This window comes from Oratosquilla oratoria, chromosome 6, assembly GCF_046742065.1.
Source record: "Oratosquilla oratoria isolate Oo_2021 chromosome 6, ASM4674206v1, whole genome shotgun sequence".
Taxonomy (NCBI): Eukaryota; Metazoa; Arthropoda; class Malacostraca; order Stomatopoda; family Squillidae; genus Oratosquilla; species Oratosquilla oratoria.
The window spans coordinates 57,068,484-57,089,317 of record NC_134782.1 but is presented as its reverse complement, the minus strand read 5'-3'; the positions used below and the strand labels follow the sequence as shown (position 1 = coordinate 57,089,317).

The 20,834-nt window shown below is 41.3% G+C and overlaps 1 protein-coding gene across 2 annotated transcripts in view; it reads left to right on the top strand.

The window, feature by feature from the left end:
• LOC143026492 (proton-coupled zinc antiporter SLC30A2-like) overlaps positions 1-20,834 on the top strand; it is a 35,327-nt gene that overhangs the window by 1,205 nt on the left and 13,288 nt on the right. Inside the window, exons 1-4 of one of the 2 annotated variants that reach the window (XM_076186971.1) lie at positions 5,763-6,104; positions 10,646-10,783; positions 16,853-17,015; positions 18,465-18,618. In XM_076186971.1, the coding sequence (XP_076043086.1) occupies positions 5,772-6,104; positions 10,646-10,783; positions 16,853-17,015; positions 18,465-18,618 (788 nt within the window). In that variant the 5' untranslated portion in view covers positions 5,763-5,771. Of the gene's footprint in view, positions 1-5,762; positions 6,105-10,645; positions 10,784-16,852; positions 17,016-18,464; positions 18,619-20,834 lie in introns of those variants that run through there. The other variant, XM_076186972.1, reaches the window with a different exon arrangement.

Sequence of the window (20,834 nt, the reverse complement as noted above, 5' to 3'; positions counted from 1 at the left end):
TCACCAAACACATAGAGGCAAGCTTCTATCTCGCGTACTTGAAAGCATTTCACGTTCTTAGACCTTTGTAACACGACTCTTGGAATTTTTTTTTTTAGATTCATGAAAGAAAATTTCCTTTCAATTGGATTTTGCACCATAGGAGCGATAAGTTCTGGTGTATGACAAAACACCCCCGGACGAAACATACACCCTAATTTATTCAACCAGTTTGATCACCAGTGAAAGTACTAGAGTATACCATATATGTGGTAGAAAAGAGTAACTACGTAACATTTACCACTAATGCCAATACTTGTATCACCAACATATCACCACCCTCATCCACATCACATCACTCACCACCACTAACACATCACCATAACCATCACCGCATCACTGTCATCGTCATCACTACCATTAACCATCACCACTGATGGTAACTAAAATCATTAAATATATAAGGGGGTGTTTTGTGCAGATACCGATAAGTTCTTCTACACTTAGGTAATATATGTTAATGTGAGAAAATGGTCTCAATTCCTTTAATACTGTAAAACTCCCTTCCTTCATGGTCTCTATGACTCAAGTTGATGTGATACTATTTTTTGACAATTTTGCTCTCAATTGAACTTAGTCTGACATCTTGACCATGCCTAACCAAGGGGGCAACAATAAAACTGATGAATCGGTATACAAGTCCTTATAACCCCCAGAATAGACGCTGGTAAACAACCCTTAACAACAACAACAATTAGCTACTAATCGCTTACGCACCGAGTATACACGTTCTTCTGTTCATTTCTGAGACCTCCATCCCCTCCGCCCCGCGCGGTTTTCCAAACAGACATTATACTCTTCATTTGTCCTCTTTAGAACCGGATGTTCCATTTTTTTTTTTATACATTTCGTTCTGGCCGTCGCTAGACTATCAATTGAACGACACCCCCAGGATGAGACACCGTGGTGCCAAGGATACCCTGGGTAATTGTCCGAGTTACGACCGGATATCTAACTTCGGGTATTTTTCATTTAGAATCGAAAGCAAATTTTAAATATTTCAACAATCGTGTCGAGCTTTGGTTACTAAGGTAAGGTGAGTGCGAAGGAATTTTTATCATCATAATTATTATTATAAAGATAATTTGGTGAGCAATACGGTAATTGCGACAGAGTGAGCCATTTTTGAAGCGGCCAAGTCCACATCTGTGTGTGTGTGTGTGTGTGCGTGTATGTGTCTGTGTGTTTGCGCATGAACGTTCTATGTAGGTATGTGCTTGTCTGAATGTGTGTGTGTTCCCTAACATCCAATACGTATAATGCCTATGCGCGTATTCACATCGGTGCATACGTGTCATGAATGATATACGCTTCCGGCCTTTAGTGTGTGCGATTCACCATGGTCTTGAGTCATGTGTTGGACTCGTGACCGACAGTCATTAATCTCCCGGATGAGAGTTCCATAGGTCATGTAAAGTATGGCCCGATTTATGAGTAATGTCGCGACCTTACATACACACATAGACGGTGTGTGTACGTGTGTGATTCACCACGGCCATTGATCACGTGACCGACAGCTATTGCACTTCTGTACAATTGTTTAGGGCTCATACATGGCCCGATTGTGTTTGCGTGGCTGCTTGTATCTGGGTAGGGTACTCTTCTTTCGGCCATCTTGGATGGTCGTGCATGCGCGTGCACACGTAAGCTAAGAGTACTCTGACCAAGGCCTTTTGCTGGCCTTGGTTCGTTGTGCACGCCTGAATGTGCCAAACAAAGGCCAGGGGGGGGGGGATGGGAGTGAGGGAGGTTACCTGCTCAGATTAGGCTACCAATCCGTCTTATGATTTGTCTGAACACTTTATCTTAATAAGATTTTGACGAGCTTTTTGTACATTTTGTTTGATGGTTACTGCCATAAGATCAAACTTAATTTACGAAACTATTTACCTCCCGTGGATGGGAGGGGGAGGGGAAAATGAATATAAATGAGTAAGCAACATGTCATTGCCCTAGAAATGGTTCCGGGTATCTTAGATATCTCTAGAATCTAGCCTCGTGCATGCTCCCTTATGTCATGCGAGTATAAATACTTCATGCAGGTGTGGGCGGCCGCCTGGTGGGAGGGTGGGAGGGAGGGAGGGAGAGAGAGCGTAATGTAGACGAATAAATCATACTTTGATAACGATTAAACAGATATACAAATAAGTATTGTCAAATATTGGTAAAAAAAAATGTAATCCCAAAGTAAGGTCTTAATAAATCCTATATGAATGGTGTTTGTATGCATCCTATAATTATGTAACATTCAGGAAAAGCTGCGCACGTGGAGCCGTCTTCTTCAACTATTCATCTTTTATGGTTTTAGCTTGAACTGTATATTTTTTTCAGCTATTTTAGTTGACAGACATGCATGGGAAATGTTCCTTGGCACCCTACAGATATTGTGCGTGTGCGTGCTCGCGCGCGTTACCTTTGCCCATTGTGTTCGACCAGCACGGCAAATGGCGATCAGGTTGTCCGTTGGCATTTGAAAATTACCCGCGACGGATGGGAACGGGGTGGGAAGCAAAGAAACATTGAAGACAAATCGCCATATTTCTATTTGAACAGCACCCAAAGGAACATGATGATGATGATAGTAATAACATGAACAGAAAATGGCTTCGTATTAAATAATACAAGTCAATCAACATCAGTAAATAGATTGCACGAGCAAGTACAAGATCGCATATTTATTTCTAATGAAAATCTAAGAAAAATACAGTATTTGGGAAACAATGTCCCCAAATCTAGAAAAAATCCCATATACCAACGGCACTTTCTAACATTCCAACACATTTCCCACAAGATAATTTTATTCATATTATTATACATGTTTCCAATTTTCAGAGAATCCCATTAGAAGAGAAGTAGCAAAATGCCTCCTCAGTAGGCAAGAAACGTCTCGCGATGGTCAGAGTAAATATAGAAGGTGACGAAACTCGCGACCCACTCTGTCTTGTAGTATTTGGCGCCAAGATGAGTAACCCAGCCCACTACTTCCATAATAAAAAAAAAAGCGATGGGAGTTCGGTGGGGAGAACGACCCGTTTTGGATGCAAGGGAAAGCAGGGCGAGAGTGGAAGGAATGATCGTATAGTTATTTCGTGTGCCGAGACGAAAATTCCTCACGGAGGGGGAGGCTGGTGGCAAGGTGGCTGGTGGTGTGTGGACGTGGTAGTCCATAAGCATGGTAATATAGATTTTTGTATTGCGTTTTATTACTTTCGGTATGATACTTTGACATCTTTTTACGTGTGTATAAACTTACATAATAGTATATTGTGTTTTACTTTATTGTGGTACAAGTGAAATACTACGTTGTCTGGTTTCACATTCGTGCGCACGTTGCCGCTATAAGGAAGATATGGGGGAACGCATTTCATAGGTGAATACAAATTCATAGGCCCTTCGGGTGAACCAATTTTCACGGTTCTACATTATCTTCATGCTAATAACGGCATGCATAAATAACACACTCTTTATCTTCAAAAAATTCCTTTGATTGTGGTGTTTTAGACACCATGAACGACAGTGTGAAAGCATTGTGAAGTTTATTGTCGATGTGGTTGGGGGAGGGGGGGAAGGAGGGTGAGTGAAAGTTGCAGAATATGTTGGAAGCTCCTGAACAGGCAAGGTGAACAGGATTGGCGAGCTATCAGGTTGGCAGACTTATCATTTCACATTGTTGTTATATTTTTCATTTTGTTATGGTCACTATCTATCGATGCCGCGCGTGTAGCCTATGCGTTCAAACCCATCATCATGGGACTTCGTGTCCTGCTCAAAGGAATATATGTAAGGCGACTAGAACAGTAGAGACAATGCCATGTATAAAAAGGTCAGAAAAACGATACTTATAAATTTACAAAATTTTAAGTTTTTTGTAATATGTGGCCACAACCTAGTCCAGGAACGTTGCTCCACAGGGATCACAGACCTTAAACTGATGTGAATGCTTGACTATCATTATAATTGTGTTGAGATGTCTGAGATTCTACACCAGGTAAATGATAGTAAAGAAAATAGGTTATGCCTTTTTTATTTTCATGGATTTTCATTTGTACTCCCCAAAGCTTGTTCCCATATCTGCCAACTCCCTCGTATCCACTAGACCTTCAACCGAATAAAATCTTTCAGCGTTAGTTACGTGAAAATTCGTTCACGTCTAAACGTTAACAATTTGAGAACAAATTCTGTACTTTCAAAACCCATTCGGGGAATAAAATTATAAAACTGAAAACGCACTCGTTGCAAAATAGCCAAGACGCAATCTTCGTAAAAATACATGACTAATAATATTAAGAGAATTATGAAAAAGGTCGAGATGAGCGAATGGAAATAACGTACTTCTACGGGAGCATGGAGACGAGGTAGTGTAGGCTCGAGAGGCGGCGTTCGCGTGGGGTACAAGGTGAATGCGGGTGGGTGGGGTGCAAGATGGTCAAAACTTCGTGACAAATTATAAATGACCAGAATTAATGACAACAAAAATTATTTATAATAAAAGACTAAGATTACCACTATCAACGCTTCCCTACCACTTTTCGTTTAAGTTAGTTTTATTTTGGCTGTCTACAAGCAATTTCGTTGTGATGGGAACCATCTATTAGTTATTAATGCATTACAGAGGACGGGTGGGTAAGTAATTGTGCGAATACTTGCCCGTGAAATTAAAAACTTGATGAAGGCAAAGTCGTGACTACAACTTCATATATCTAGCAAATTTATCTACGTATATACGCATAACATTGTCGAGAGAAGCCTCACAGACCTGTTCAGTTTCCCTACCATGTATTGCCATCGAATTCTTTGGAATTCCTTGTCCGCTTTGTTGATATTGTTTAAATGCTGGCCTTAACAATTACCCTATCCTTTCCATACAATTACTTTTCCTAGTGGATGCAATTAAGGACATGATAAAAATACAAATATTCCCAAACAAATAACATCGGAGAAGCCTGGGTGAGTACGTTGCTATGGTTCAATGGGTCTTTGAACAAAACCAATTGATCACATTAGGTAGCACATTATGAACTAATTGTCACTGCCAACGTATGATTTTAGTCGTCAAGCCAAACATGATTTATGAACACCCTATGAGTCGCCATCAAACACGAGACATGGGTGACCTATATCAGCATTTTCGGCAGATGAAAGGCCCTTGTACCCAAGCCTCAGAGAATCTATACGACGTCAACTTATTTATATTGATATGCAAAATGAATGACAACTTTCACACAATACTACAACTCTTGAGTCACTAGGCAACGTTTACACCCAGGCCGCCATTGTGAGTATGGCGTACTATCAAACTCACTACGATTTTCCTACCTTTGGTGTCGTGTGCAACGCTTCGTAACCAATATGGCGGAGTCTGCGGGGCGTGCGCAAATCTCGTGTTTGTAGCTGTCACAGAAAAGAAGATTCGTTACGCTTTAATACACGTCGCAGATGGCTATAAATGATTTATCGATATAATTTCGAGTCATTTCAGGGAAATTAGTATGGACTTGTGCTCTCCGTGTAGGTAGTATGAGTCCTGAAAGGAGTGCATCTATACAGTATAAGGTATAAGAGAATGAATTGCGACTGCTGCAGACCCCAAAAACAAATGAACATCGCTGTTTCAACACCCTGTTATATAGGATGAAAACACGCTTAAACTTTTAATTCGATACCTTATAAAGGCAGAAACGACGGAAGTGAATATCAATCAATACTTTCATAAACATCTGATTATTGTAAACATGGAGAATGAAAGTCTCCAAGGAAATCCGACAATCAACGCCACACACTGCGAAAATGCCGCGGAAGTTGTGACAGAGGGTGATATTTTAGACGACAAGCTTCTAGAGGTTGTTACACCTCATTTAGCCATACTCGATGATTCTCGTGAACGGGATGTGCACTCTGCATTCTGTACAAGGTGTCGGACTATCTCGTCTCGGTTTCTTTCGTCACCAAATTATCGGCCTAGTACAAACGATTATGTAGATCAAAGCTCTGAAAGTGGAAGCCAGCAACCAAGATTTTATACTGCCCGTCGTGTATATAGTGAAGATGACGAACCACTCCTTCAAGTGAGTTAATCTTTACATAATTTTACTTTGCAACATGCTGACACTATTTTTCTTTTTATTCTCGTCATATCTTGACTGCTAATTACTTATAATTAATAAAAAAAATAAAGCAATCAATAGCAGGTGATTTTATGCTGCATTGGAAAACATGATTTTCTTCGTACTTATTACAGCAGCAACCCACAAAGTTGAAATCACAGTTACCACAGTCTCTATTGGTAGTTGGGCAAATTACCAAGTCCAAGATGTGGATAATCTCAATGCATTGAAAAAGGTGAACAAAGTGGACGTGTGACCTGTTTCCAAAGGTTGTATTGTTAGAGAACAATGTTAATGTCCTTGCAACCAAGATAGACATTCACGTATTGATAGTTATTCCAACATTTAGTTAAAGCATTGGTTGGAGTGTTGAGGACTAGAAAATGTGAAAACAAGGTGGAAAGGTGCACTCACTGTCATGGCCACTTCTGCTAGCCTCATTGACTGGATAAGAAGCCACACCCAATATTTTATAGTTATTGAAGCTGTATCTCTGGTTATGGAACATCAAAAGCAAGGGACATAAGTTCAAGCCTTGATGATATGAGGAAAGAGTTATTCTGAACCATGAAAGCTGCTGTTAAAAATACACTTTAAAAATTGTCACTGACATTACAGTACATATTTTTTGGGTTTAAAATACTGAGAATGATAGGAGCTATTCGGTGATACAGTATCTATGAGACCGACAAACAACCAATTTTCCTTAATGAAAATAGGCCAGTATGTAAATTGTAGGCATCTGCAGGAAACATATTTTTATGTTTCCCTTACTCCCAGCACTAGCAACACTTGCTCAAGGGGTTACAATTGTATGTGGGTTGTTGACAGTAGGCCCAGATTCATCTATGAAGTATTTATGGTAAAATCCTCCCTTCCAGATGCTCAAACCCAACACTGACATTTTCAAAGTCCAAATATGGTTTGGGAAAATTAGATCCAGGTAACACCCTTATTATTTTCATAACATGAGTCATTACTACATAATCCATAGCAGTGGTGTTTAGTGGATAGCATTATAAAAAAATTAATTAAGTCATATCCAGTCAAAATAGCGAATGAATGTGGACATTTTTCACAAGATAATTAATAGTGTAGCGAGGCACAAAGATTCATTTGTCTGCAAGGTATTTTCCTGCACAATAACATGTGATGTCATAGCAATATTTGTTTCTATTTTTAGGAACTGCAGATCACTATTATAAAAAAATATGCCACAAGGTATGGTTTGGCTGTTTCGGGACACACAGACATGTACCAGCCATTGCTTCTGGCAGTAGAGAGACCTTGCATTGATGTCATTCTCCATTTCAGTTAAGGAATCTAGTGCTCTTGCAATTTCATTAAGTTGTTAGGTGGTTTGGTCAGGTTAAATTCATCAAATTACTTACATTATGAAATATAGTCAGGTTAAATTCATCAAATTACTTACATTATGAAATATAGTCACTGCTATAATACTCATTCTTTTTTACTCTGAGTAATAATAAACACAGAAAATGTGATCAAACCAGTTCACAGGACCTGTGGGTAACTCATGTACAAATACAAAAAATATAATCAAAACACCGACGTTAGCATCCTCGTGTACCCACTCATGCCTCATGATGCCTATGGGGACATCATCATAGTGAAGTGGTTAATAGCAAATAGTATCAGGGATCATATTGAGAGGCATAATTTGATTTATGGCTTACAACATAGGCTCATCAAGGATGAATTGTGTGTAACTAACCTTTTACCCTTTTACACTAATGTCTACAAAGCAGCAGATAACATTGGTAGTTATGATGTTATTTAGCTTGATTTTAAGAAAACATTTGGCAAGGTGCCCAACCAGAGACTGCTAGATAAAATGAAAGTCCATGGCATGGGAGGAAAAGTGTTCAAATGGATTACTAACAGAAAACAGTGGGTCACTGTTAATGGTATAAAATCCAAATAGGGTATTGTTACCAGTTGAATTCCCCAGGGTTTAGTTTTGGGTCCCATATTGTTCATTATATATTTATAAACTACTTGGACAATGGGATTGATTGTGATGTAAGTAAGTTTGCAGATAACACAAAAACAGGACACCATATTAGGTCTAGGGAAAATACTGGGATGCTGCAAAGATCTTCATAGATTGTTTGCATGGTCAGTGAAATGGCAAATGGACTTCAATATCTCAAAGTGCAGTGTGTTAGATGTAGATTTACACAACCCAGCAAACAGGTGTAGCTGACAGGGTTAGGGTGGTTTTTGAGGTGCTGAAAAGCAATTTGTTGAAACATGATTTGTTAAAACACGAAACACTCCATCTTAGCAGACAAACTATCTACTAAGATGGAGGCATTTTGAAAAATCACATTTTGACAACTGGAAGACCGCTGTATCCCTATTGATTTTCGAGACTCCTGTGTAGTGGAGAACACAGAATGTGAAAAGGACTTGGGAGTGTTAGTGGGTCCTAACCTTAAATCCAGGAAATGGTGCCTTAGTGCCAAGAATAGGGCTAACAGGGCATTAGGTTTTATTGCTAGGACAGTTACATACAAAAGTGCAAATGTAGTTATTAAACTCAATGTGCTGATAGATGTCGTTGTTATTCCTTTGACTGTCTAATTTAGCAGCTCCATCTCCTTGAGGAATGCCATGGCTGGAATGGGGTTTTCCCATAAATCCCATATAGAGTGTTGTTGGCATTCATGATCGTGTACAATGCAGTCTTCCATAATGTGTTGTATAATATAGGGGGATGTGTTGCATTCTGGACAGTTATCTGTGATGTGGTCATTCAGCCTCTATGAGGTAAAGTTTTGGTCTTCATCCTATAGAATAGATATTAATTCACCAGAATCAGTACAGAGGAGAATGACCAAAATGATACAAGGGCTTAGAAATTTACCTTACAAAGACGAACTTGTACACCTTAACATACACTCTGGAAAGACGTAGAGTGTGGGGTGATCTAATTGAGGTATTCAAGTGGGTCAAGGGACAAATGTGTTGCTGACAAGTAGTCATGGGTTTAAATTGGACAAATTTCGGTAAGAAGGAAACAGGCAAAAACTGGCTTACCAGTAGAGTGGTTGATGAATGGAATAGACTTGGCAACCATGTTGTAAGTGCTGAAACAATTGGCTGTTTTAAGTGAAGATTAGATAAGTCTTCTCCATTCTTATGTTCTTATCTGGGTGTGAATGTTTTGTGTAGTTTAGGTGGCAGGTTGTCGATGTTTCATTAGTATGCCACTAATATAATTCTTTTGTTGCACTCTGTTGGTGTGTCTTATGAGATGCAAAGTGAAAGGTGTGTAATATTAAGGACTGGCATAGAATTGTGTTCCTATGATATCAACTCTGTACCGAAGAAAATCCTGAACCAAAATATATGAATATATCAAAAGGCATTTTTGTTTTATATATTTGAGATTTCAAATGGGGTTCTTGCATTACCAGATCATCATTATTTTGGTTTCCATTTATGTTGCTCCTACTTCTGAAGTTTATTTTTGTTTTATTTGTTTATTTAATTTGTTCAATATAGAATATTATGCAATACTAGTCTTTTTGAATATATTTTTCCTGCCAGTATTTCTCCCAGCCATTTGTTGGGCCCTGTTGTGGAGGTGCTGTGCTTCTTTTTATTGCTTTTGACCTAAACAGTGTGAAAGGGATACAGGGAAGACCTTTCATCCATGAAGTATGAAGATGTGAGAGTTATTGAATGGATTTTGATGAATGATGGACAAGTTTGGGATGAGTGTGTCTATTGAATTAGTTTTCCCCGCTTGTATTGGGGAGAACGCCATTTGGAATATATGTAATTGGTTATAGTTGTTGGTTATTATTTCATATTTAATTAGCCAATTTATGTGATTTCATCATCATGTGTTTGTAATGTTTCTTGAAGTAATTGTATTTGTCAATTGTCATAATTCTTAGGTCTTCTATTTTCTTTACAACTTCCATTTCCTCTAGTTTTGGTTTTCCATTCATATTGAATATAATGACATTTCTTCTCTTGCTGTCGGTATTCAGTTTGTCAACTTTTCTTCGGTCACATTTGCTCATCACATGAAAAATATATTTGCTCTTATGTGCTCATCTTTGTAGTTCATTTATTCTTCAATCTTCTCACTTACTTCATAGATTATTAATTTGAATAATACTGTAGCCTCAGTGCACCCCTGTCTGATTCTGCTGGATGCTTGTCTTTAGGATTTTATTTTCAGTATTTAGCTTTAATGTATGTCTTTGATATTTCCTCCCTGTACTGTTTATGTTATGTTCTGTCCTGTACTTCTCCAGTATCTATTATTTTCTATTTAGTGAATTGTGTGCCTTTGAGTAACCTATTGGTGCTACTGTAAGAGGTGCTCTTTCTTTATATCTAATGTCAGTGGAGTGTTTTGGTATTATCATGTCAGCTATTTCATATTTAGAATTTAATTTTGTACACTTTTCAATATTCATTTTTTTTCTATTGTTTTATATATATATATATTTTCTTTGTAGGATGAAGAAAGTGGCACAGAGACAAATGCCTACACACCTACTGCAGAACACTGTCACTCTCCTAAACCCTCAGACAGAAATTCACGTCGAGCTATTACAAAACTACTGCTGGCCTCCCTCCTGACAACTGTGTTTATGGTAATGCAAAAAGTTATTTGTATTTAGGATGATATAACTTTTGGAATGTTTTATGCATAAAAGAAATATATAAATTTTGTGGTCCCTGGAAAATGTGTTTTTCAAGAAAATGTCAGTTTGAGTAGGGGTGTATTGCATCCCACAACCATCCAAGTCCATTCAATGCTCTTTGTATCGTAGCTTCATCCATATAGTGCCAAGATGGAAGGGGCAGTGAGTGGGTTTGGGAGTGTGTGAATTGGGAATATCCTTTGACTTGACACCTTCCTTTATAAAGGGGACAAAAAAGTTTGATAAAGTATAGTGCTCATTATGGCATTAGGCGCTTGGCCTTCAACCCAGAAATTTCATAAATCAATCAAACATTATGGTATTATACCAGGTAAGTGCCCCATCATAATGCCATGACGAAAAACAATGGCCTACCATCAGGGGGGTCTTTTCCATCACAGCATTATGCCGGGCACCAGCCATTAGCATGATATCACTCCCTCCCAACAAACATCACATACCAACTCAGAGCCTGCGTGGCTGCTGTGGTGAGAGGAAGTTTTGCGCCTTTGTTCTCTCATTCGCCCCATCTTTTGTCAGGGTTTCCCTTGGTTTCTGGGCTATATCTTGGTGACTATGGATGAAAAGAAGTCAACACCTGTAACTATAGCTTAGATTATAGGGGTTCACAAAGCTTGACTCCAGACAAGAGAAATAGTGGCAAATGTTTGTGCGAGTGAGTGATATATGAGAAACTGGGTGAAGCATTTCAAGATCAATGATGGTGTCAAGTTACTGTCTGCTAAACCTTGGCCTGGCCCCTCGAAGAAGACATCTGTATATACTTTGACTGTGTTCAAAAAGGAGTCAGAGAGTACACCTACCATAACTGCTAGAGAATTGAAAGAAAATACCCACGTCTGCTTTCTGAGGTGTCCTCATGAACAGTCAACAGGTAGGTGGCTGAGCTGGGCTACAGTAACTATTGGCAGGTTAAGAAACCCATCCTTACCAAGCAGCAGAAGAGACATAGGCTGGATTTTGCACTTAAATATCATAATTGGACTCCTCAACAGTGGTCTAAGGTACTTTGGAGTTTTCGTGAAAGTAGCAGTTGCCGAAAAGACTGACGAGTTAAACACCATATGAGGATGGAGCCTTTATTTGTATGACGTTTCGCTTATTACAGCTTTTTCAAGTACAAGTTAAGATACATATGCTTGAGATTAAATAAGGGGAAAGGAGGGAACGGGGAGAGAAAAGAAGTAGGGGGTGGAAGGAGGAGGAGGAGAAAGGGGATTGAACACTGGGAAAGGTTTAGAATGCTGGCCCAAACATCTGCGGGCAAAATGTTCACAAAGGGTGGTTTAAATTTAAATTTTTGCTGGCCATGACAAGATCTGCAGGAAGTGTGTAGAAGCAGCGATCATTCAAGGAACGAACACTATTGAACAAAATAGGGGCATGTTCAACATCTCATACATACATACATATACCAAGGCTTTTTCCCCCTTCCAAGGGAGGTAGCCAAAAAGGGAAAGGCATAAAAACACTCCCACCCATTTCATCCCTAAATACACTCCACACCCCTCCCACCCTTCCTCTCATCTGAGCACCTCCTGGATGACGGGTCATCCCTGCACCCTGCCCACCGCCCTGGGTCAGAAGCAGTGTCGCAAGACACAGTACATCCACAGCGAGGCCGCTTCATTTAATCGGCGACCCCCCCTCTCCGTCCCCCTGTGCATATAAGGCGAGGACGGGGAGAAATCCCTTCGGGCTGCGTCAAAATTTACTCGCACATACTACCCCACCCCCCACTTCCCCGCCCATTCCTCCTCATGCAGTCACAACATCATCCATATACAACCATTCTCCACTCACCTCTGTCTTCCGTCCTCTCCCTTCCTTCCTCAACAGACATTCCCCTCTTCCCCAAAGCCCCCTTCACCCCATCCATCCACCTCATCCTAGGACGTCCCCTCATGTTCACTCCCTCCACATCTGCCTTCCATACCTCTTTTACTAGTCTTTCTTCACTCATTCTTTCCATGTGTCCAAACCATCCTAATATTCTTTCATCAACCCTATCTCCCAAATCCTTTTTCACCCCTGTTCTCCTCCTCACCTCCTCATTTCTCACTCTATCTAGCCTAGTAACCCCCACCATACTTCTCAGACACCTCATCTCAAACACATTCAAACTCCTTCTCTCTTCTTCTCTTATGTTCCACGTTTCTGCCCCATACAGTGCTGTTGGCACAATCACTCCTTCATACAGTCTCCTCTTCGCATCCATTCCCAAATGTCTATTCCTCATTACACTCTTTAAACCACCAAGGCATTTACTCGCTTCTCTCAATCTACATTCTACCTCCACCTTCACTCCACCTTTTCCTGCTACACTTGCACCCAAGTATCTAAAACTATCCACTTCCTCCAGTCGCTCTCCCTTAATGTTCACTTCCAGTCTACTGCCACTTTCACCCCTTGTACATCTCATCACCTTACTTTTACCCACATTTATCTTTAGCTTTCTTCTATCACATACTCTCCCAAACTCTGCCACCAGCTTCCTCAATCCCTCCTCTGACCCTGCCACAAGCGCAGTGTCGTCCGCAAACAACAGCTGGCTCACCTCCCACTTTTCTCCATTTTCTTTAACCATCTCCAATCCCTGACTCACTACCCTAGCATTCACCTCTCGCACCACCCCATCCATGTATAAGTTGAACAGCCAGGGCGACATAACGCATCCTTGACAAAGTCCCACCTTTACTTCAAACCACTCACTCTCTCCATTTCTAATCCTAACACATGCTCTACTACTCTCATAAAAACTCTTGACAGCTCCCAAAAGCTTTCCTCCTATCCCATAAATCTGCATAACCTCCCACAGTGCCTTTCTGTCTACCCTATCATAAGCCTTTTCCAGATCCATGAAAGCCCAAAAAACATCCTTCCCCTTTCCTATAGCTTTCTCACATATCTGTCTTACCACAAAGATCTGATCTACACAACCTCTACCCGTCCTAAATCCACACTGTTCCTCACCAATTACTCCCTCTGTTCCTCTCCTAATCCTCTCAATTAAGATCCTCCCATAAGCCTTCCTTACTACACTCAACAGGCTAATCCCTCTGAAATTACTACATTCACACTTGTCCCCTTTTCCCTTGTAAAGAGGAACTATACAGGCACTACTCCAGTCCTCCGGTACTCTACCTTCTCTCCAGCAAACATTAAATAACCTCACCAACCAGTCCACCATCACTGCACCTCCCTTTTTCAGACATTCTGCATGACATCCATCCAGACCAGGTGCCTTACCTGCTTTCATCATCTTTACAGCTGCCTTCACCTCATCCTTCCTTATTTCTCCTCCATTCTCCTCACTCATCACTCTCATTTTCTTCGCATTTCCCACTACAGCTATCTTTCCTTCCCTATCCTCCTTCACATTCAGCAACTCCCTAAAATATTCTGCCCATCTTCCCCTCACTGCCATCTCTTCCATTATCAACTCTCCATCTGTACCTTTTACCTTTTCTTCCCTACTTGATTCGCCTCCTCTTCCTCTCTTAATTTCTTTCCAAAACATCTTTTTATTACTTTCAAAATTTTCTGTCATACTCCTGTGGTGGGGGAAAAGAATACTGCCACCAAGTTTTCCCACTTGGATCGTAAGAGGCGAGAAGAAAGGGACGGGGAGAGGGACTAGGCATCCTTCTCCCTGTAGCCCCAAGGGGCAAATTCCTAAAAATCAAAGGAAAGGCATAAGGGGTGCTGGAGGGCCTCGGGCCAGCACCCTAAGGTTTGGGTCTTTTAATGTGCGTGGATGTGGTACAGATGAGAGTAAAAGGGAAGAGATAGGTAGTATGTTTGTGAGAAGAAAGTTGGATGTGTTGGCTTTGAGTGAAACTAAGTTGAAAGGGAAGGGTGAGTGTAAGTTTGGGAGTGTAAGTGGGAGGTTATCAGGAGTGAAGAGAGGGCGAGGGAGGGAAGGGGTGGCTATTCTAGTAAGTGAGGAGATAGGTAAAGGGGTAGTGGAGTGGAAGGTTTCCTCAAGGAAAATGTGGATGAAGGTGAAACTGGGAAAGGAGATGTGGGTCTTTGTAAGTGCATATGGGCCGGGCAGTGAGAAGAACATGGAAGAAAGGGAGGCCTTTTGGATAGATTTAAATGAGTGCATAGAGGGTTTAGGAAGAAATGCCAATGTAATAGTACTGGGAGACCTTAATGCTAGGGTGGGAAATGGTCCAATCGATGGAGTGGTTGGGAAGTGTGGAGTTCCAGGAAAGAATCGTAGTGGAGAGTTGATGGTGGAATTGTGTCTAGAAAGAGAGTTGATGATAGCAAATACAGTGTTTCGGAAGAAAGTCAAGCATGAGTACACATGGGAGAGGGTGGTGGAGGGAAGGGTGGTAGATAGAGCGCTAATGGATTATGTAGTGGTAAATAGGATTATGATAGGAAGAGTTAAGGATGTACATGTGCTAAGGGGAGAGGGTAGGGGAATATCAGATCATTTTTTGGTGGAAGGTAAGCTGAGAGTGGAGGATAGATGGAGAAGGAGGAAAGGGACAAAAGGTAGGGAGGTTCTTAGAGTGAACTCCTTGAATGAAAAGGAAAAGGAGAAGGAGTACGAAAAGAAGCTGAAGGAGGAGTGGGAGGGAGTAAAGGATAGAGCAGAGATGGGTGTGGAGGAGGAATGGGGATGGTTCAAGGAGGGAGTCTTAAAGTGTGCAAGGATGGTGTGTGGAACAAGGACAGGGGGAAATAGAAGAAAGGGTAGTGAATGGTGGGATGGGGAAACAAAGAAGGCTGTAGAAGAGAAGAAGCGAGCATTCACAGATTGGTTACAAAAGAGGACAGGGGAGTCATATGAGACGTACAAAGAAAAGAAAAGAGAAGTAAAGCAAAAGGTAAAGGAGGCAAAGAGGAGAGCAGATGTGAAATGGGGTAGGAGTATGACAGAAAATTTTGAAAGTAATTAAAAAAAAAAAAAAAAAAAAAAAAAAGATCAACATCTCGCCCCACATAATTGCCCTAATACCCATGGCCAGCAAAAATTTAAATTTAAACCACCCTTTGTGAACATTTTGCCCGTGGACGTTTGGGCCAGCATTCTAAACCTTTCCCAGTGTTCAATCCCCCTTCTCCTCCTCCTCCTCTCCCCCTCCTCATCCCCCTCTTCCTTCCCCCCTACTTCTTTTCTCTCCCCGTTCCCTCCTTTCCCCTTATTTAATCTCAAACATATGTATCTCAACTTGTACTTGAAAAAGCTGTAATAAGCGAAACGTCGTACAAATAAAGGCTTCGTCCTCATATGGTACTTTGGAGTGATGAAGCCACCTTCACTGTGACCTGTAACCATGGTGGGCATATGTAACTGGCCAGAGGTAGCAACCCACTAGATCCACGGTATACCTGTGGGACCACCAAACACCCAGACTCGCTCATGGTTTGGGGATGTTTCACTGCTCAGAGTATTGGTGAACTCATAGTGCTCCCCAAAAACCAGTACATGAACTAATATAATTATCTGGAGGTGTTGTGTGACAAAATACCCGATGCGTTTGACAAGTGTGGAGCTATGGTATTTATACTGGATGGCACACCATGACACATCGCCAGATCCTTAGTTGGGTTGCAGAACTGTGGTGTGAGCTTCTTTAATGACTGGTCAGGCAATTCCCCTGATCTGAATCCCATTGAAAACTTGTGGTCAATAGTGAAGTGAAGTTTGATGGGCAAGGATATTTGTTCTATTCCATGGCTCAAGTCTGCTGTATGTGAGGCATGGATTAATATACCTTCCCAGACCATCAGGAATTTGTGTGAGTGTCTTCCCTAAATGGCTGAGGGATGTGGTGAAGCATAAGGGAGGCAGCACCAAGTATTAGAACCTCAGCAAGTGTGCAAATATATTTTTATGGTATGTGTTTGTTTTGATAAGTGTGTGTGGGGTGGCTGGCATAATGCCATGACAACCACTGTATGTATATGGTGTTTATCTCGTAAATATATGTGTTAGTCATGAATATCAGTACAGTTATTTTGAATTCTTTGGAACAGATTGGTGAAGCTGTTGGAGGCTGGCTTGCGAGCAGTATTGCCATTATGTCTGATGCTGCCCATCTCATGAGTGATTTGACGTCTTTTGTTGTCTCACTGGCAGCAATCTATTTGGCTATGAGACCTGCTTCAAAAAAAATGAGTTTTGGTTACCATAGGGCTGGTAAGTAGATTACAAGTACATTGAAACTGGTAATTAGCAAATGAATAAGATTATGAAGAAGAATTAAGCATGAAGTTATTATTATTTTTTTTTTTTTAAGTAGCATCCACTTTTAGTGCTTTTGTATTTGAAATTTGATTTATATTGGTTACTCATCATATATATAGGAAGTGTATGAGAATAAATTACTGTCATAGGTAATTTTGCAGAATAGTACATTATTTTAGTGAATTATTATGGCTACTGTGATGTGGGTTATGTAGATGCACTTTTTTTTTGGTAAATGTGGGTAAAAATAATGTGATGAGATACACTAGGGGAGAAGATGGCAGTGAATTGAAAATAAGTCTGAAAGGAGAGAGGCTGGAGAAAGTGGATGGCTTTCGGTACTTGGGGTCGCATGTGGTAGGAGTGGAGGTAGAGGTAGATTGTAGATTGAAGGAAGCACATAAATGTCGTGGGGGATAAAAAGTGCCATGAGAAATAGGCAGCTGGGAATGGATGCAAAGAGGAGATTATATGAAGGGGTGATTGTGCTGATGGCACTGTATGGAGCAGAGGCTTTTTATTTAAGAGAGGTAAAGAGAAAAGGTTTAAATGTGTTTGAGATAAAATATCTGAGATGTATGGTAGGGTTCACAAGGTTAGATAGTGAGAAATGCGAAGGTGAGGAAGCAAGTTGGGGTGGAAAAGGAGATGGCAGATAAGGCTGATAAAGAAGTATTGGGATGGTTTGGACACATGGAAAGAATGAGTGAAGAAAAGTAAAAGATGTGGAAGGCAGAGGTGAAGGAAGTGAACATGAGGGGATGACCAAGGATGAGATGGATGGATGGGGTGAAAGTGGCTTTTAGTAAGAGGGAGAGTTTGTTGGGCAAGGAAGGGAAAGGGCAGGAGATTGGGATGAGTCGGGACTGGCTGTGTATAGATGGTATTGTGATGTAAGGATGGCAGGGGTCAGGGAATGGGGGAAGTAGGGAGTGGTTATGTATGAATGATATTATGATGCAGCGTGGAGGTGTTTCCACCCATGTTCTCTTTTTCTGGATGAGGGGATGGAGAGGGGGGTTGCTGATTTAGTGAAGTGGCCTTGCTGTGAATGTACTGTCTTGCTGCAGTGATTCTGACCCAGGGCAGTGGGTGGTATACAGGGATGACTTATCATCCATGAGGAGCTCAGATGAGTGAGTATACATACATACATATACCAAAAACTCTTTCCCCCTTACAAGGGGGGTAGCCAAAAAGAAGAGAGGATAATTGATGGGAGTGGAATGGAAGGGAGTGGGTATGTGCCTTTTGATTTGGCTACTTCCCTTATAATGGGAAAAAAGCCTTTGGTATATAGATAGATATAGGTACTTTTTTAGTCATATGTAAAAGTTTTGCATAATTTGTTTTGGGTATGTATTGTATTTAATTAATTTATTTATTCATTCTTATTTGCAGAGGTTCTAGGTGCCGTTGTCAGTGTGCTTATCATTTGGGTTATCACTGGCATTCTGGTATATGCAGCTGCAGAGCGAGTTGTTTCAATGGATTTCCAGGTGGAGGCAGACACAATGATAATTGTTTCTGGTGTCGGAGTAGCTATCAATATTGTGTGAGTGTTATCTATGGTCCTCGCATTGTATGAAGTCATTTGGAAACCTTATCTTGTGAATTATATTGAGGCTTCAGCTTGATGATAATTTTTTTTATATATTCATATCTTTTCCACCTTGCCCCGAATCCACTTTGTTGTCCCTCTCATAATAGCTTGTCATGGTTGTCCCTGTGCAGACTGTTGCATTACATACATACATACATACATATACCAAGGCTTTTTCCCCCTTTCAAGGGAGGTAGCCAAAAAGGGAAAGGCATAAAAAACACTCCCACCCATTTCATCCCTAAATACACTCCACACCCCTCCCACCCTCCCTCTCATCTGAGCATCTCCTGGATGACGGGTCATCCCTGCACCTTGCCCACCGCCCTGGGTCAGAAGCAGTGTCACAAGACACAGCACATCCACAGCAAGGCCGCTTAATTTAATCGGCGACCCCCCCCTCTCCGTCCCCCCTTGCATATAAGGAGAGGACGGGGAGAAATCCCTTCAGGCTGCGTCAAAATTTACTCACACATACTACCCCACCCCCCCGCCCATTCCTCCTCATGCAATCACAACATCATCCATATACAACCATTCTCCACTTACCTCTGTCTTCCGTCCTCTCCCTTCCTTCCTCTCCCTTCCTTCCTTCCCTCTTTCCCAAAGCCCCCTTCACCCCATCCATCCATCTCATCCTAGGACGTCCCCTCATGTTCACTCCCTCCACATCTGCCTTCCATACCTCTTTTACTAGTCTTTCTTCACTCATTCTTTCCATGTGTCCAAACCATCCTAATATTCTTTCATCAACCCTATCTCCCAGCTCCTATTTCACCCCTGTTCTCCTCCTCACCTCTTCATTTCTCACTCTATCCAGCCTAGTAACCCCCACCATACTTCTCAGACACCTCATCTCAAACACATTCAAACTCCTTCTCTCTTCTTCTCTTATGTTCCACGTTTCTGCCCCATACAGTGCTGTTGGCACAATCACTCCTTCATACAGTCTCGTCTTCGCATCCATTCCTAAATGTCTATTCCTCATTACACTCTTTAATCCACCAAGGCATTTACTTGCTTCTCTCAATCTACATTCTACCTCCACCTTCACTCCACCTTTTCCTGCTACACTTGCACCCAAGTATCTAAAACTATCCACTTCCTCCAGTCGCTCTCCCTTAATGTTCACTTCCAGTCTACTGCCACTTTCACCCCTTGTACATCTCATCACCTTACTTTTACCCACATTTATCTTTAGCTTTCTTCTATCACATACTCTCCCAAACTCTGCCACCAGCTTCCTCAATCCCTCCTCCGACCCTGCCACAAGCGCAGTGTCGTCCGCAAACAACAGCTGGCTCACCTCCCACTTTTCTCCATTTTCTTTAACCATCTCCAATCCCTGACCCACTACCCTAGCATTCACCTCTCGCACCACCCCATCCATGTATAAGTTGAACAGCCAGGGCGACATAACGCATCCTTGACGAAGTCCCACCTTTACTTCAAACCACTCACTCTCTCCATTTCTAATCCTGACACAAGCTCTACTACTCTCATAAAAACTCTTGACAGCTCCCAAAAGCTTTCCTCCTATCCCATAAATCTGCATAACCTCCCACAGTGCCTTTCTGTCTACCCTATCATAAGCCTTTTCCAGATCCATAAAAGCCCAAAAAACATCCTTCCCCTTTCCTATAGCTTTCTCACATATGTCTTACCACAAAGATCTGATCTACACAACCTCTACCTGTCCTAAATCCACACTGTTCCTCACCAATTACTCCTTCTGTTCCTCTCCTAATCCTCTCAATCAAGATCCTCCCATAAGCCTTCCCTACTACACTTAACAGGCTAATCCCTCTGAAACTACTACATTCACACTTGTCCCCTTTTCCCTTGTAAAGAGGAACTATACAGGCACTTCTCCAGTCCTCCGGTACTCTACCCTCCCTCCAGCAAACATTAAATAACCTCACCAACCAGTCCACCATCACTGAACCTTCCTTTTTCAGACATTCTGCATGGCATCCATCCAGACCAGGTGCCTTACCTGCTTTCATCATCTTTACAACTGCCTTCACCTCATCCTTCCTTATTTCTCCTCCATTCTCCTCACTCATCACTCATTTTCTTTGCATTTCCCACTGCAGCTATCTTTCCTTCCCTATCCTCCTTCACATTTAGCAACTCCCTAAAATATTCTGCCCATCTTCCCCTTACTG